The sequence below is a fragment of the Macrosteles quadrilineatus genome, unplaced genomic scaffold (assembly GCF_028750875.1).
Source record: "Macrosteles quadrilineatus isolate MER2022 unplaced genomic scaffold, UCM_ALF_1.0 Scaffold_6__1_contigs__length_79288215, whole genome shotgun sequence".
In the NCBI taxonomy this organism is placed as follows: Eukaryota; Metazoa; Arthropoda; class Insecta; order Hemiptera; family Cicadellidae; genus Macrosteles; species Macrosteles quadrilineatus.
Window position 1 is genome coordinate 27,206,835 of NW_026542599.1, and position 17,785 is coordinate 27,224,619.

Below are 17,785 nucleotides of genomic sequence, written 5' to 3' on the forward strand. Positions count from 1 at the left end.
GTATTTTTAGATGGTATCAGTTCTAGATTTCATCTTTGAAAATACAAAATAGTCTCTCATACACCGTATAGCACAACAATCTTAGCAATTTTATACACGTTCCACAACACAATCCAACGGAGATCAAACTATCAGCTCTCAAAATATCAAAACAAACGATTCATCAAAACCCTCCCGAAGAATAAAATCAAAATCGAAGTCCTCCTCGAATGTTAAGTGGGGCCTTTACAATGCACGGGAGTTAGTTAGGCGAGCATTGAGTAGATGAGTCGGTTGTCATTTGTAGGCCGGTGACCCGGGAATAACAGCTGATTTATAGGTTGAATCCATACAGCACCTGTCATCACCTGCCTCACAAAGACCACCGAAGGGTTCGATTTGAGTTTTATGAAGCTTTGATTCGAATACGAGTGTGGGACTGATTGAGGTATGGGTTGCGTCTGATCACCAGTGTGACTGCGATTAAAATGATTTAATGTAATTTGACAATACCTATTCCTATGTACAACTTGGTCAATGACAATAAACTTTCTTATTCTTTAGGCCCTACACAATTAATCATTCGGAACCCAATATTCCCAAGGTAGGCCTAATTTAATTACTTCATGAAATATTTTCAAACGACTGACTACCAAACGAGCTATACGTCACTTTTGTAACATGTAACAAAAACCAACTTCTGAGAATGATTGGTGGTTTAAAGTTTTAAAATATGTTTAATAAAATTAAAAAAATTTAAAATATTTGTAAAACATCTAAACTTTTTGGATATAAATTATATTACTAAACGTAGAGAGGTTCAGGTTTTCTTTAGTGTTGGACTTCGATCAATATTCGTATTGGTCTATCGAACGAGATGGCTATGATACAAGTCATGGCAGTTACAAAGTATTAATTCCTTACTCGTGTTTTTAATTTGAACTAGATAGTAGCATTTCTGTGTATAGTCAGTGATAGTACTGTTGGTAGATTACACATGTTACGTTAAAAAAGGTTAGCTACTAAATAATCATTAAAAAGTTGTATGAAAAACCAAATCATAGGCCTACACCGACTCTTGGAATATTGAGCTTCAAAAGTAGATCAAAGATTGATAAAGTTGTAATAGTGGTGTATTCGAACGAAAATTTGAGGCAAATTTACATTCCCTCCGTTGAATCACCAATTAATCAATCACATGTTCGCTCGATGATCAGTTATTGTTAGGTCAGGTCGTAATTTAACCAACAAATACGATCATTACCTGGGAAACAGCTCATGAACAACATAAACTGCTCATGAACAACATAAACTCCTCAACGATTTATAGAAGCCATCAATGTTTGAACAAACATTAATCCAGTCTAGCCCTCCTCTGTGTGAGTATGACGTAGTGTTGGAGATGAATCCTATAGAATTGTGAATTTAGCTTATTAATTATTATTTATTTAGCAATAATCCAATTAAATGTTACATTAATAATTTGCGACCATGGTCTATCGGCTTATTTTTTGTCATAGTTAATTTATTTAAATAGGGCTTCAAATGGATACATTGAAAATGGGTACAGTTACGCAGATAACATACGGTATATTATCGGATGAAATATTAGTTCAATATTTTATTAGTTTGGATATTGCGTTCACGTGATGAAATCGATTGTATGTATTGAATACGAAATGATATGCAATATTGTATTTTTCATGATAATCTCTAACACTGTTCTGCTGTGTACTGTAATCAGAAAATATTTTCAACGCCTGGCATTTTACCACTAAAACTATCTTATTATGTTCAGTAACTTTAAACCTTCTGTGTGACAAAGTAAACTTACGTTTATAAGCTACTATCGCTTGTAAGTAAACAATTTCTTCTGTAAACAGTAATAACACATAAATCATCATTAGGCCTTCTTGACTCAACAGTAAATTGATATTTAAATCTCCAACGTGACAATGGAAAATTGAAGACAATAATGTGAGTATTACTCATATGGTTTTTATTTATACATATCTCGAAAATTGTAGGCCTATCGCCAAACATACTTCGTATTATTACTCGAACATACAACATGAGTTAACCGCATTGGACGTTTTGCAATAGCTTCGTCAGTTGACAGTTTCAGGTCTATGATTGTTATCAAGTACAGTAAACTGTTGAATCATGATAAGCTATTCAACCCTTGGTTCAAAGGTCTGCACAGACCAGGCTATGCCTGTCGCGGATTCTATGATTATTTCTAGTTCCCCTTCCTCGGGTTCGGTTAATTTTGCAACCTAGTATTGATCTAGGCCGGTTACAGATGTGGAACCGTTACTTAATTTGCGTATGCTATGATTACGCAAGAATAAAAACGTTTAATTATCCTTTTAGAACAGTTATTGCTTTTACGTAAGACCTTTATAATTTACTTAATAATTTACTTTATAATTTAATAATTTATAGTGCAACTTTTATTTAGTAAAAATCATTTTACATGCACATTAACAATATCAGTTTCCAGCACTGGTGTGCAAACTCTCTTGTGTAAATTACGTATGTTATTCAACAGTATTAAAGAAATAATTCAAACTCTCGATGCATTCTTTTGTATGATAAAATCTCGTAGACTAACCTAAACAATTACTTGGTTCCCTTTCGTATAGTATGTTCAGGAAAACAAAATAAAATACATCATCCAAGATATTTCATAGCTATGATTTTAACACCTACCTGTATACTTCTGGTTATTTGATGTGGGTTTTTTTTTTTAATTATCTAGGCGGACAATTTGTTTTGGCAGTCGCCTTAAAATCTGTAGGTTTACTGGTTCAATCTCAAGCGGAAAAGAAAATAAATTGCAAAAATTTATGTTTGAAGGGTCAAAAATGGGAAAACCCAGTTTTTACCCCATAAACCCCCGATCCCATTGTACTATCCAAATTTCATCAAAATCGGACCATTTTTGTTCGAGTTATCGTGCTAACTGACACATATAATTTATATAAATTTGAACGGATGGTGTTTTTGGCCTCTAGGGAACTCAAACAAAAAGTAAAACGGTCCAGGGTCCAGGTTACCTGGGAAATTCCCTTATAAAACCCGATGGTAATACTCACAAAATAAAACATTTAAAAACTCGCCAACACTATTATGTTGCTTTAATAATAAAAAGTCCAAAAGCGTGAATCACAACGTAGCAAAATTGCACATAAACTCATTCACTTGGACGGAAACACCTCGTAAAATCCCGGCTATTTTCAAACAGATTACCACGAGGACTTGCAGAAATGAAAATGTCACAGCGTCTATAATGTTGCATCGCAGCTGAGCAGAGGGGGGAGGGAAGGTACCAGCTGGCAATCAGCTGGTTATTATAATAAATCAGCTGATTTAGCGTTCACACCTCTCCCGGCTGGGTGCCGAGAACTCAATAACACCGCACCGATTACAACCCGACCGGCAACTTATTAGAATGAATAAGTGATCGACTAACAAGTCTGTGATTTGTGTTTTCGAATCGTATTAATGGATTTAAATATTAAAATCGATCCTGTCGCTCGGCCCGTAAGTTAAAGAGCTTTACTTCCGATTGGTTCCGATGTTTTTGGAACGTTCCTACGGTTTAGGAGAGGTAATCAATAGGTGTGAACTAAGAATGGTGCGTTGCTTGGGCTGGAAACGTAACGAGTAAATATAATTTACCCTTTTGGTAAAATACTGTTTTGCTGATTTATACAATAAAACTAGTACAACTATTATAACAATTAAACTAAATTATATAAGTCTAAAAGTTATTTTTAAGTCGTACATTACTCCTCTTTGAACATCTATAACTTGGTTAAAAAAAACAAATTAATGTACTAAACTACTTATCTTGGACCAAAAAGTAAAAAGAATTGATTTCATTAATCGTAGTAGTTTAAACAACATAATAATGGAATTCAATTTTGTAAGATTAAACATTTTAAACTCAGCCAACTAATTAAACCCTTTTTACTATCACTTCCATCCTATTGATCTAAATTTACCTGAAAAAAGCTTTATATTAGTAAATTGCATGCAATTGTTGAGGCGAAATCCATCCATATATTCAACAGCCAAGCACAACATTGAAATGCGTTGTCCACCGCTAGAATTCGTGAAATTCCCGATCGGAAGGCAAAGGGGAAGGTCGAGACGAGACAAAAATACCCCAAAGTGCCATTGATGTGCTTGTTTGATGCGGCCCCCACAGCGCTACAATATCGGCTATAACACGTGAGTCTATATATAACTATCATTTATACGGGGTGTCTCCTGCAGCGAGGGGATTAATGGATTATGTCTTGGCAAAACTAACTTGTTGCGTGGATTAGGGCATTATGATGTTTCAGAGAGTTTTTGCACTATGTCGTCTTGGCAAAACAAACTTGTTGCGTGGATTAGGGCATTATGATGTTTCAGAGAGTTTTTGCACTATGTCGTCTTGGCAAAACAAACTTGTTGCGTGGATTAGGGCATTATGATGTTTCAGAGAGTTTTTGCACTATGTCGTCTTGGCAAAACAAACTTGTTGCGTGGATTAGGGCATTATGATGTTTCAGAGAGTTTTTGCACTATGTCGTCTTGGCAAAACAAACTTGTTGCGTGGATTAGGGCATTATGATGTTTCAGAGAGTTTTTGCACTATGTCGTCTTGGCAAAACAAACTTGTTGCGTGGATTAGGGCATTATGATGTTTCAGAGAGTTTTTGCACTATGTCGTCTTGGCAAAACAAACTTGTTGCGTGGATTAGGGCATTATGATGTTTCAGAGAGTTGTTGCACTATGTCGTCTTGGCAAAACAAACTTGTTGCGTGGATTAGGGCATTATGATGTTTCAGAGAGTTTTTGCACTATGTCGTCTTGGCAAAACAAACTTGTTGCGTGGATTAGGGAATTATGATGTTTCAGAGAGTGTTTGCACTGTTCTTGACTGGGGTGCGTAAAATTTGTTTGTTTGTAAATTTTGAATATTTTGACAGGATTTGCTGGTCGTCTAAACTTCTTGAAATGTAAGTTGGGTTATTAATAAATGATCCTGGCTGATGGACCAGCTGGTCATAACTGTCACAAGACATAGCAACTCGTCCTCTACTCATATTTGGGTAAAAATAGTAAGTGGCGTCCCCATCTCAATTGATAATGACCATTTGATAATTATTCAATTTTTATCACGAAATATCTTAGGCTACCCAATCCAACTTGACTAATATCGTATTTAAAGGGGCCGGAATATTCTAAAAGTTTTTAAAATTTATTTACTCAGACTTAAACTATTTTTTCTGTTGGAAGGATTTTATCAATTTATTGAATCCAACTGTAATACGAGTTCTCTTATGAAACTATTCATACATGTACGGGATGAAATCAAAAGTGGTACCATTATACCTTCAATATGGTATAAAACCGAACACATGAACCCAGCTACTTATAACATTGGCATTGATTTTCCATAATGGTTTATATTTTCGCTAATTAAATCAGCTTGTAGGCTGATTAAGCTATCGAAAATTAACACAATTATCAACCAAATAGACAAAAATAAAATTATATATTTTCATCCTTAACTGTATTAACTGTTACTCCCTAACAAATTTTAATAGAGATAATCTGATATGCAAAATGTTTATCAACTTTCACTGATGACGTTTGAACTTTGGATACATCTTGTGTTTTTTTCAGTTGTAATCAATTTTGGTGATTCGTAGTGTTGCCAAATTTACAGTGTCGCCGGGTTTGTGACGCGACTTGTGGGCATCTGCTGTACACATGGCCACCCCACGGCTGCCACCCCTGCTGTGCTGCCGCTGTATTATCTAACATCCACGTCCAATCAAGGTCAATCCGGCTCGAAGGACCACAAATGCGTCCGATCAAGGGTGACAAGCAATGTTGTACTGTATAGAACTAAACAAACTATTAGCAATTACGACATAGTTTAATTTGTATAAGGGAAGAGTTTGAGGGATTAATTAATGTAAAAATTGAGTTTTACCAATAAAAAATACAATCCGAACAATCCGGCCCGAATGACCATAACAATCTTTTAAATATTTTATTCTATACACATAAAATAAGAAGAACAAAAACTGAAATACAGGTAGCACTGGAAAGAAGAAGAAACATCCTGATTCAGTCAGTTTATATGTAGTCAGTGGCAGTGATAAAGACAGTGCTGGCCAGCCTGTAGTTTTAATCAGTTGTATAAATTTTTATTACATCTTAATTATTTTATCAACATGACAAGTTTTGATTATTGTGATTGTGACAGTCTTTTAAATAAAGAATCTATCGCCATAACAAAATGTATAAATTTGCTACGTTGATGATGTGGTTGCATATAGAATGGCCTGACGAAGTTCTAAGGAAAGAAACTAGTCGTCATACCAACAACTGTGGTTAGATTACAATAGGTAATAATTTATTTTGTCAATAATATATTCCAACCAAGGGTCACAATGAATAATTATGTGGAACTTAAAATCTAATAGAAATGAAACTGTCCACATTGAACTAGCGTTTGACGATAGGAAAACTTACTTGTATGTCTTATCTGAATAAACCATGAAATAAATGATAAATGTACAAAGTTGCAACGCTTATCATGCATAGCAACACAAAATTACCCCAACTATGACTAATAACCATGAATCTTACAAATTTTGATGCAAATGATGTAATAATTTTAATTTTAAAATCATCGGTCCCCGGTACTTATTATCTTAACATTAAAAATCTCTTTGTTATACATTGGGGGACATTTTTGAACCGTTTGGTCGACGAAACTTTAATGTTAACGGTCTACACCAATGATGCTTCACATTACTGGACTATAAATGTCTGTTCATTAGCCTCGGCTGAGTCATGGTCAGTATAGGGGATGATTCTCAACGCTGACCACTGCCCTGATGTATGGGGTTCACATGGACACTCACATGGACTGATCACCGACAGCTGACTACTTCCGGTCAATAACATATGTTTCTTGTAAAACTTGTCCTTCAACGACAATCAATGTTATATTATGAATGTTTTGTTGTAATTCGCAATAATTTACTTTTTCCCTGTTAAAAGATATTGTTGTTTTCAATGATTCTGAAACACCAACGTGATAAAGACATTATCATCGAGTATATATTTTTCACGTAACTCTTCGGTTTCAAAAGTGGACAACTCAATTAGAATCAAATGGTAGTTTCAGGTTGTGATCAAGCAGCAAAAAGATTGATCGCGAACATTGTTTATGAAAACATGTGAAAATATAAAAAATACATGTAGAGGAGCTCAAAGGTTGTCAAGATAATTTGATGGTAGTCAAAACCTTAAAACATCTCAAACTTACGGAAAGGAGTATTGTATTGGTACAAAAATATGAAATAACGGTGCAATTTGGTTATTAGGGCATACACATTACTGTAATATGGTAAATTACGGGTAGACCAATAATTACGTATACGTATTTTGTCAGTTTTATAACTCAAACAAGGGTACTCAATTCATCAAAGTTAAAATATATATCATGTGTGTTTTATTTTCTTGAAAGTTTTAGTAAAAATATGAGTCTTGTACAGTAAGTGCTTCTAAGAGCGTTTTTAAGAGAATTATTTTTGAAAAATAGTTATGTACGTAAACGAGTCAATAAAAAATGCGGTAACTTGGCAAATGTCTTGTAGTTTAGTTGGTTTGGACAACACAATATAGTTCTTTATGTCTTTATATTATATTATCTTCTATTGAGTAAGTTGCTTAAAATATATTTTATTATAATAAAAAATATACAAATTCTGAAATAGCCTAGTTAACCGTTATTTATGTACGTTTTTGTACAATACGACTATAAAACTACATGGTTAATGGTTCATGCGGGTGATAAATTGTGTCATGTAAATATGATTGGCAACCAAAGACGTGGCCCACCGCACAGAAGCAACTTAGCCAATTGTTGATGTCTAAGCATAATTTGGGTGGTCAGTGTCGGGCCGGTGACATATCCGCCTCAGGGGCGCCAAATTGATGATTAAACGATCCAGCCGCCCTAACCCCCAAAAGGAGATTTCTCAACGTCGTCCCCCGGCTCGAGTTGCACAGTTTTAATTGATTCTGGAAATCAGATGGCTAACAGGCCTGGGAATAGGTTTATTAGGGTCCACATTTCCGCAGCCGCCCTCTGCCCTCCATCTCTTAATCTGGATGTCGATGTGAAGCACCCCTGATGTCAGTAGTTACTAGTCACCCCCGACTGAACAATTCATGACGACTCGATTGTGGAATAATACAGTACGTGTGGGACGTGGTGTTGATAAACTGGTTTACTACGAACGTAATTATTTCTTTTCCCAAGATTATTACGGGGAGTACTTAAGGTTTAGCACCTAAACAAGTTTTTAGTTTGCATACGAAAGCCAATTTGAACTAATGGAATGAGAGAAATACGATCACATGTGGGTATATCACCTTGAGAACCCAAAACACCATGACAAAAATAAAAATAAAACATTTTTATTAGGCTCAGCCATATGAAGGGCTGAATGAGAGTATTTGGATTTAGAATGTAAGCTTCTAAGCTTCTAGTTCAAGTAGACTGATGATATAGTCGTTAAACTGGCGAAAATACGTTCGGATGTTTTGCAGCAATCTTTGGGCTGAGTTGTAACTTTTTCACTTGGACAACTGATCGATTGAATTGGAATTTGTCTGCAACGCATTCAAAATTTTGGTCAATATTTTCGCTAGGAACGACGCAGTCCCTAGCCAAAGATCGCAGCATCATCACGCTGTGTAAGATTCTGTATTTGTATATTTTTTATAAAACAATTTTCATTTTATTTAGATTCAATTTAATGTGACGGAGCAGGTGACGGCGTGTCGTGACACGGTTTATAAATATCCCTAGATTGTCCTAACTCTCGCCACAGCGGCGTGGGGCAGGCTCGAGCAGGGCGTGTAAATATAGCAGACAAGGGGGTTGGATCGATGATCTGAAATTGAGCTTCAAAATAGACTAAATGGAACACCGGAAATGGGGAGATAAGCGGGGACTGGTGGTCGTCAGCCCCCTGGAATCTGGAACTCGGGATTTGGACTGGGCGGAGACGCAGGCAAGCTGTGCAAAGCCTGGGCTCTTTGATTACGTTTCGGGAATTTGGTGCCAATTCCTGCCAAGCAAGAAACTTTTTTTACGATTGACTATATGCAAACTTTACATTAGCTGGAAATCTTGGGGCGATAGTCGATGCAGTGACTATTGACCAAAATTGACCAGTCACATTTAAGTCACTCACATGGGCAGTTCATTTGAAGACAATCCCCTTAGGGAGTATGTTTAATTTATGACAATCCCTTCCAAGAAATGGTGTAAGCACGGCTTACACGATGAACAGATAAAAATAATGAAAAATGTCATAAAGGACACAATACGTCCTAAAATCTATACAATGTAAAGTGTGACGAAGACGCTCCCAGAGACAATATCCCAGGAGCAAAAACAATCCAAGATGTAGTAGAAGGGACGAGAGATAAATGTAGCAAAGACTAATCGGAGTAACAAAAGCTTCTGACGCAAGATCTCAGAATCCACCCACAGAAGGGGATGTTATCTACGGAATACAGGACAAAGGTGTGAGTAATTACAAAAAGCTGATCTGATTTGTGAGCGGAAGACACGGCGGCTTTGACAAGAGGCCCCGGAAGAATCTACATTGTGCCTGAATGAAAGCGCCTGGTGAATAGAGAGCGTGTTTAATAAGTTCTCACGATTTGAAACAAGATGTCTGAAGGTATGAAGAAGTGATGACGCTATCATTCATAACGTTTAGCATGACAAGACCGGCTTGAGCTGCAGGTGTGGACAACACTGACCTTTTTGATCTTCTTGACATGTTCCTTTTGTTTCTCAAATGAGTGGGGCATGAACGTCTAGAGGGTTCAAAGGTGCTTTGATCTAATTGAAATCCTTTCCTAAACAGTGTCATAGGCAAAAGACTTTATGACAGAAAGATCGTATTGGACTGGTTATTTTCTCCGGTTTATTGAGTGGATTGTTCTCTTTACTCGCGAGTGTTTACCATCGATGTATAATAACTCCCCTCCTCGATGTAGAGTATTATACATCGATGGTGTTTACTACAACCTTTATTGGTTTTACGACTATTGATTATTTGAGTTGACAGTTCTCGGTTCGTATCTTGGAGATTTTTGTGCAATATGGATAAATTGTTCTTGAACTTTTTACAGTGGAAGAGTTTGCTGAAAGATTTGTGCTTTTGTACGACTTTATCAAATAAACAAATTTCGTTAGCAAAGTATAACTCATCTATTCTTTTATACGATCCTGTTGAATTATATTTAAGACACAGTTTTTCTAAGTAACCCGTTTTGAATGGAAAAGTTTAAAAATTTACCATATGTCGATTTTTGTTCGGTCAGACCATGTAGTTATTGACTTTACAATGAAAACTTTCTATCTATGATGCCCGTTATAAAGTTTAATTTTTTAATATTTAGTTCCAATTCCAGTAAAAGTTGTACGGATATCCTCCAATCATCTTGTGATCACGATGACTACGTCGGGCTCTACTCTGCTGCCAGTCAGGCCTACAGGGTGTGACATGCTGCTAATTGCTGACAGGTATTTTTCAATTTGTCCTCTCGTTCCCGGAATGTTTGGTCAGGAGGTGATGGTGGAGATCTGTTTCGATTCTTCTCTTTCCCCTTCCTCACTCTTCTCCTCTGTTGCCTGACTTTCTCCGATCATTTCCTTTGCCTCATTCATCACCTTTTATGCCATCTTCGATTCTCGGTACACTGTTTATGGCCAGGTAAAAAACCAAAAGGAACTAAGATGTATGGATGTATGAGAATCATAACCTATATATGTGATAAATTGTGATAAAAGTTATCCGATACAAAATTACAACACGGTTTCCAACCGCAAAAATTATCCGAATTTTTAAAGGAAACTTTTGAACGTTGATAATTTATAAAACCAACTAATACTTATTCTGGCAGGTTCCAAGATTTAAATTTAAACAATAGCTACAAGAAATTGTAGATACTAGATACAAACACTTACAATATACATCTGCATTGAGTTATGTATTTAGCAAACTTATGGACTACTCGTAGTAAACAAATTGAATTTCAAATAATGTAAAAGTGGATTTAAAATTCAACAAAACTAGCAATTAGACCGGTTGAAAGCATTTATCTTCATGCATAGTGATAAGTTGGAATCACTAAAGCATGTTAATAAACTTGAAGAAATAATAAAACGAACGCCATTTCGGCACCCTACAAAAGAAGGGTCGGGAACTATAGTGGAGATATGAATTTCGGCTCATAACATTATACTGTCGGGACTAAAAGTGGCTAATCATAATAAAATTTTAATATCTCTCTTTGGAATTGGTCACGAAGTCATGCCTGAAAATCGATCCACGTTTTACGACGAAACATTCGGAAACAGTTTCTAAATATGAAAATGGCCAAATTGAATGTGGGCTATATTGTTTTACTGAAATGAGTTATAAAGGTTGTAAAGATTCAGTGTGATCGTTGTAAGTTTTTTTGTGGGGGAGGGGTCACAATTAACATTTTTCTAAGAGAATGGTCCTAACCGTACAACTGGTGTTGATTCTATATATTTTTCTAGAAAAATTCGGTCCAAAATCGACTAGGCCTTTATAGCCACTACAAGAACCTCAAGACAGGAAATGTCAGTAGCGTCAGAATACTAAAACTATTTTTTAAAGAAGCTAACATAAAAAGGGCATTCCAGTGATCGACAAAAGCTCACACAAAAACTTCACATAGCATAAGACTCAAGTATTACAAGTAAAGCACGTGATGTACGGCCCTTAGTATTACGTTCCGTCTATTTTAGCTTATTTCGAAACGTCCCGTGAAGTATAAACGCCACTGACGGGATGAAGAGTAATTATTAGAACTAAAACATAATCAATCACGTTGCCCTCTTGTCCGCTCCGCTCTAAACTTAGAATGTCAGAAATTGCCAGAAAACTAATCTATCATTAGTTCATGAAACTGTAACGTCTGGAAGAGTTGTTTGGGTCATACCGCATATTATATGACACTTTTTCACATTCACATTTCATTCTTCATAATGCATTTTGCCTCATATATCTCTTACGGTGATTCGTAGTTGATTTCGATTAACATATTTAATTTGAGATTGTTACTTTGTATAATTTATTCGATAAACTGTGAAAAGGGCGTAAATAAAACAAATTTAATTGAAAGATGGGTGCTTATAGCGAGGAATTTACACACTGTACGTTAAAAACATCGTTGACTTTGGTAACATAGTAATCCCACTCAAATGTATTCTGCAGGTGAAACACCTTGTCAAAGAACTTTCTGAATCTACAAAACTACATCTACCAAACTTCTTTATGGAGGAGTCTTCTTCTTCAAACAATTCCTGATCGGACTTTCACGTTTTAACTTGTATTATTTAACCTATTTCACTTAATAGTATCAGTATCATTGTTTTAATTTTAATACAAAACGGTTACTGATAACTTACAATTAAATCCTTTAGTAGACACAGGTAGTTGATAAGATAACCATCTAAATGTTGATTGTCCATCTTTACTTCATGGTAATGTAGAGAATTCTTTTGTAGAAACTGTAACGTAAAGATTACCGAGGAAAAATTACGTTTTCCCAAAATAAATTTTTTTTTAAACCGTCAAATTTAGCAAACATTTCAAAACAACAAACTTAATCGTAATTGTAAAATGTGTTAACAAAGCCAGGTTATGTGAGCGTACCTGTTTGAATTGTTCTTCTGGTGTGCCGATACTTGCTAGGGGCGAACTCTCGTGTTTGGACGAATACTACAACAAACGAAACGACATAATGAAATATACAAACACTAATCGTGGCAAACTGGCCATACATAATACTGTATACAATATATGTTGACATGCATGCACAAGCATGCACAAGCAAATCGTATGATATGGAATGGGGAAACTCGTCACCCAAGGCTTAGAATTATTGTGTAATAGTAAACCCATGGGAGTTTAATAGTGTTGTATTTTGTCAAATTTTCATTTTTTTACAGGTTACATGCTCAGTGTGGAGGCCTCTTTTCAAACATTTCAACAACTTAACAATACTTGACAGTAAAATTTAAAACAATTTGCATTGCATTATAAACGTCCTTTCAGGTCAGAAAAATATTTAACTAGAGAGATAGGACAGATTTATTACCATCGTAACTTTTATATATTAAAGACAACTTTACTGCCAATTATAGGTGTATTGTATTTCACGGTATAAATACAGTTTCATATATTTATACATTTAACGCTTTGAAATAAAAAAAATCTATTCCTGAAGTTATTTTGTGAAAGTTGTTGATCAAAGATTAAAACTTTCATAACATATTTCCTGACATAGCTTTATTAATTTTTATTAGCTTTAATACTCAATTACTCATAAGTCGATTACAGCTTTGCGTAATCAAATTACACCGTATTTAAATCACCCCCTAGAGCCTCCCCATAATTATCCACATGTTCAGCCTGTTTAATCGTCCAGTATTCTTCGCCTATTAAACTGAGCTAGGTTAGCGTTAAATCTAATAATTGGCTGTATGTAGCCGAGGTAGTTTACCTCCAAGTGTTAATGAGCAACCCATCGTAATATTGCCATAAACCGATGCTCGCTGCTCAGTGTGAGTTGCTCGCTACCCGGCAAAAGAGGTGCTGATTTATACCTTCATCCTTGCTCGCCGTTTTGTACAACCAAGTCGAACTGAAGAGGTGGACTGCTTTGAAAGAGTTTTTGTAGACAAATACCTTTAAATGGTCAACGATCTAAAAAAAACTAATCTCTCATTTTGTTTCTTGGATATAAACAATTGTGAAGTACTTAAAAGATCTGGGATCATAAAGGTGGGAGAATAATTTTTCGAAAAATCCTTAGCATTAGTAATTCTTCCTATATCGTGTATTTCGATAAAATTAAGTAATGTGCCATTTTCCTAGGCTATAAGGTAGGTAGGTAGTAGTAGTAGTAGTAGTAGGTAGTATTGGTAGTAGTAGTAGGAGGAGGTAGTTATGTTCTTATCTAAGTAAAATTAGTCAAAGATTTTTTTTTAAATTTCATCCCCCGATGGTGGTCACCTCATGTAAATGCTAAAAATATTAAGCCGTAAATAATTCTATTGTATTTCAAATATAATGAGACATTTTGTTTGTTATCAAAATCCAATTTGGCAATGAATGCAGTTAATGTATTAAACCTTCATTGATCAGAAAGCTATCACACCGTACTGTAAAAATCTGGTGTCATTGACTATTGACCGTAAATGGTATAAAGTCAATGCTACCTAACAATTTGGATTTGGATATAAGTACAGTACAGGCTATTACGCTAAAAAAACTCTATAAGAAGATTTGTCATCGACATACTCTGTATTGGATCATTTATATCAGTTTACAGAAGAACTAACCGCTGAATTGAATTAGTCAGCCGGTGACAAACTCCCTGTGTTGGATAAGTTTGTGGAAGACAAACGCCCTGGTTTGGATCAGTTTGTGGAATAAATACGCGCTGTTTTGAGTTTGTGGAATACACACTCCCTGAACTGTATTGGGTTAGTTTGTAGAATACATACTCTCTAGATTAGATCAGTGCGTCGGCGACAATCTCCCAGTATTTTATAAGTTGAGTTTGTGGAATACACACTCCCTGAACTGTATTGGGTTAGTTTGTACAATACACACTCCCTGTATTCGATCAGTGCGTCGGCGACCTACTCTATAATTCCAATATTCAGATGTCGCGTCGCAAGGCCGGCAACAATAAAGGAAATCACGTGTAATAAAGCGTTCTCTGAAATCATTGTTGGAGAGAAGAAGAACAAGTCGCGCGACAAAAAGCCCGGGTGGGGGCATCCGAAGGTCTAATCATAGGGTAATTTTCCATCATAAAATTATATTAGCGTAGTTTTTCCGAGAAATGTCCGCGTCGAGGCAGGCATATCGATAGCCCTGTTTGATAATATATTTAGCAGGGTATAATCAAAATGGCGGCTTTATGTTCGCCTTCTGGGGCGAATTATTAAAAACGTTATTAGAGGGGATAATGGGCGGGGCGATGGCTGATTCTGAGTTAATGTATCGCGTTTACGACATGCAGGGGCTGTTCCGAAATATATAACCCGGGGCGTTTTATGGCCTTTTGAATGCGTTGGCCTAAATACGTTCGACTGTTGACGTTTAGGTGTTCGACAATCGTTTGCTGTTCAAATGTTAGACTAAACATACAAGTTATTGAGATCGGATACATATTATGTTTCAAAATACCGTTGGACTCAACTGAGTGTAAAAGGAGAATACCGTAATTTAAAAAATACTTTCTTCCTCTTTCACTACCTTATATTAAAAATTTAACTTGTCAAAACTCCCATAACTATCAAAACTAGTGCAAAACTTAATTAACCCACAACCGTAAAGTAATAAACAGCAAAGCAGTGTCTATATCCAGCACCGCACTGAGGAGAAGATTTACGTACGGAATTACGATAGCTATCAAGCCAAGTGTAAAACTCAGACAGAATCAAAGCGCCAGAAACTGTAAATCACTCGCCCAGTTGTAAACATTCCAGCTTAGAATAATACTGGCGACAACTGCGGCCGCCCGAGTAATAAAGGTGGAATTGGAATAGAGAACGGAAAATATTGTACAGTCAACGTGCACATAATGGGGTTACTGTGTTAATCAGTGTAATAGTGACGCAGCTTAGTGTATTTGAAATCAAATATGAAGAGCGAGTATCGAAATGAGTGTAATACCTATTTTAATTAAGCTTTTCAATCGAGTGAGGTGGATTTTGTAGCATTTACTTAGACCAGCTGTTTCGTCGGCCAGGTCCATGTTTTAAAACCCATATGTTCAGGACATCTGGTTCCAGTTTCGAACCATCAAAAAGTATCAGATTTTTTCAAACAAAATGAGCCTACAAACCAGATCGCTTTTCCTTGTGCTCGTATTATGAATAACCACACTAAAATAAACAATCTTTATAATGATTTAAAAACATCTACAATACCTGGCAACTCTTGTTTCGCCAATTAAATGTAATCCTCAAAATCTTACAGAAAATTCGCCGTAATTCGGAGTAACGGAAGAAAACCATTATATTCATGTTGTAAGATAAGTCATCGTGCAACAGGCCGCGATAAGGACTGTTTCCAATGATAGAGCTTTTAATACTTGTTGTGAAGGCAATTAATAATAAATTACACGATTGGATACGTCACGAGTCCCAAGCATAACTCACTGCCACATTGATTGTCGAACGCTTACAAGCCGAATGCTGATCTATGTGGCGTTGTCTATCATGATTACTGATTACATTGAGATTCCGACAAATCACTTCACACGTGACGTATTCTGTGGAATAAAACATCAGTGACGTGTTCATAGTGATTCTAGGAATCGCAATCGGGGACACATCGTCAACATCGACGATCGTGATGTTGGGGAGATATAGTAAAACGAAAACAGCTGTATTTTTATTAGAATTGCAAACATCTGGTGGGGTTCATTAGATTTTTCAATTGAACATCGAATACTGTATAATAAACATTGATATGGAGACCAAATTTTCCCAGCTAGGTTCAACAAATTTGCTAACTGAGTGTCTACTGTTTAGATACTGATCAGTTCACTGTTTTCTAAATCTTTGCTTCGGGTCGTTGAATGGGGAGAGCCATTCAGTTCAACACTTCCTAAAACGTCTACGATTAGAAGTGTAGCCCTATTTAGTCAAGGAATATACACCTGTTTAATTTTACATACATCATGTAAGAAAACTCCAAATTGTCACGCCGATATCATCTTTTATACAATATCCTTAATTTATTTAGTTTTGCAATGCACTGAATCGCGTAAGTGACTACATTTTATATTACCATTTATTATTATAAACACATACATGTACATAAAACAATGAATATAAAATGTACAAAACATGTATTCGATGGAACGCGGTAGCTCAGACAGTACAGTACCGTAGCGACTTGTGCTGATAAGTCAAGTTTGATGATTCGAGACCGGGCTACCTTATCACTAGGTTTGCCTACGTAACGGTACTTCACTGTTTTCACACTGTCACACAGACTAGCACAGGAAACCCTATGTAAAAAACTATATCAAAGCACCGATAATATGTTCACGGTTGCCAACGCCACGTAGTCATGACGATTGCATAGCCGCACTACGTGTTATTTCCTGCAATACAGATTCTTGTAGATTGCACATTGGGCATTGCACGTGCTTTATCCCGCAATTGGCCGAGGCTATGTTATGAGAACAAATCGTCCATATTCCCAGCTGCAATTGCAAGTTGCACTTGTCTATGTTCAGGTTGCATTCAACCAATGCATTTCCATTATCGGTGCCAAGATTAGCTCATAGGATAGCTTTTGGTGACAAAGCTTTTGTCTAATGATGCTGCCTGACAATGTCAATTGGAAATGCGGTACAATGTAAAAGTTGTATGATAAATCTAGTAAACTTGATGAAGGTAAATTGTTTAATATCAAGTGAATAGTGTAGCATTATTAGCCATGTTGGGTTCATACACCTATCCTCAATCGATTTTACATTACAATGATGGTTCGTACTCGTGCCTAGAACAACCCTAGTAAACTTCCACAATGAAATATCACGCCACGCTTATCTTTTATTGTGAGAACAACTGTCTGTAAATTGACGAACAATGTTTAAGTTAAAATTCAGAAAGTTTCGTGTATATTTACGGTC

General features: G+C 36.0%; 1 protein-coding gene across 1 annotated transcript in view; it reads right to left on the reverse strand.

The window, feature by feature from the left end:
- LOC128997032 (protein dead ringer-like) overlaps window positions 1-17,785 on the reverse strand; it is a 123,649-nt gene that overhangs the window by 63,332 nt on the left and 42,532 nt on the right. Inside the window, exon 5 of the mRNA XM_054422610.1 lies at window positions 12,775-12,840. Within this exon, the coding sequence (XP_054278585.1) occupies window positions 12,775-12,840 (66 nt within the window). The remainder of the gene's footprint in view (window positions 1-12,774; window positions 12,841-17,785) is intronic.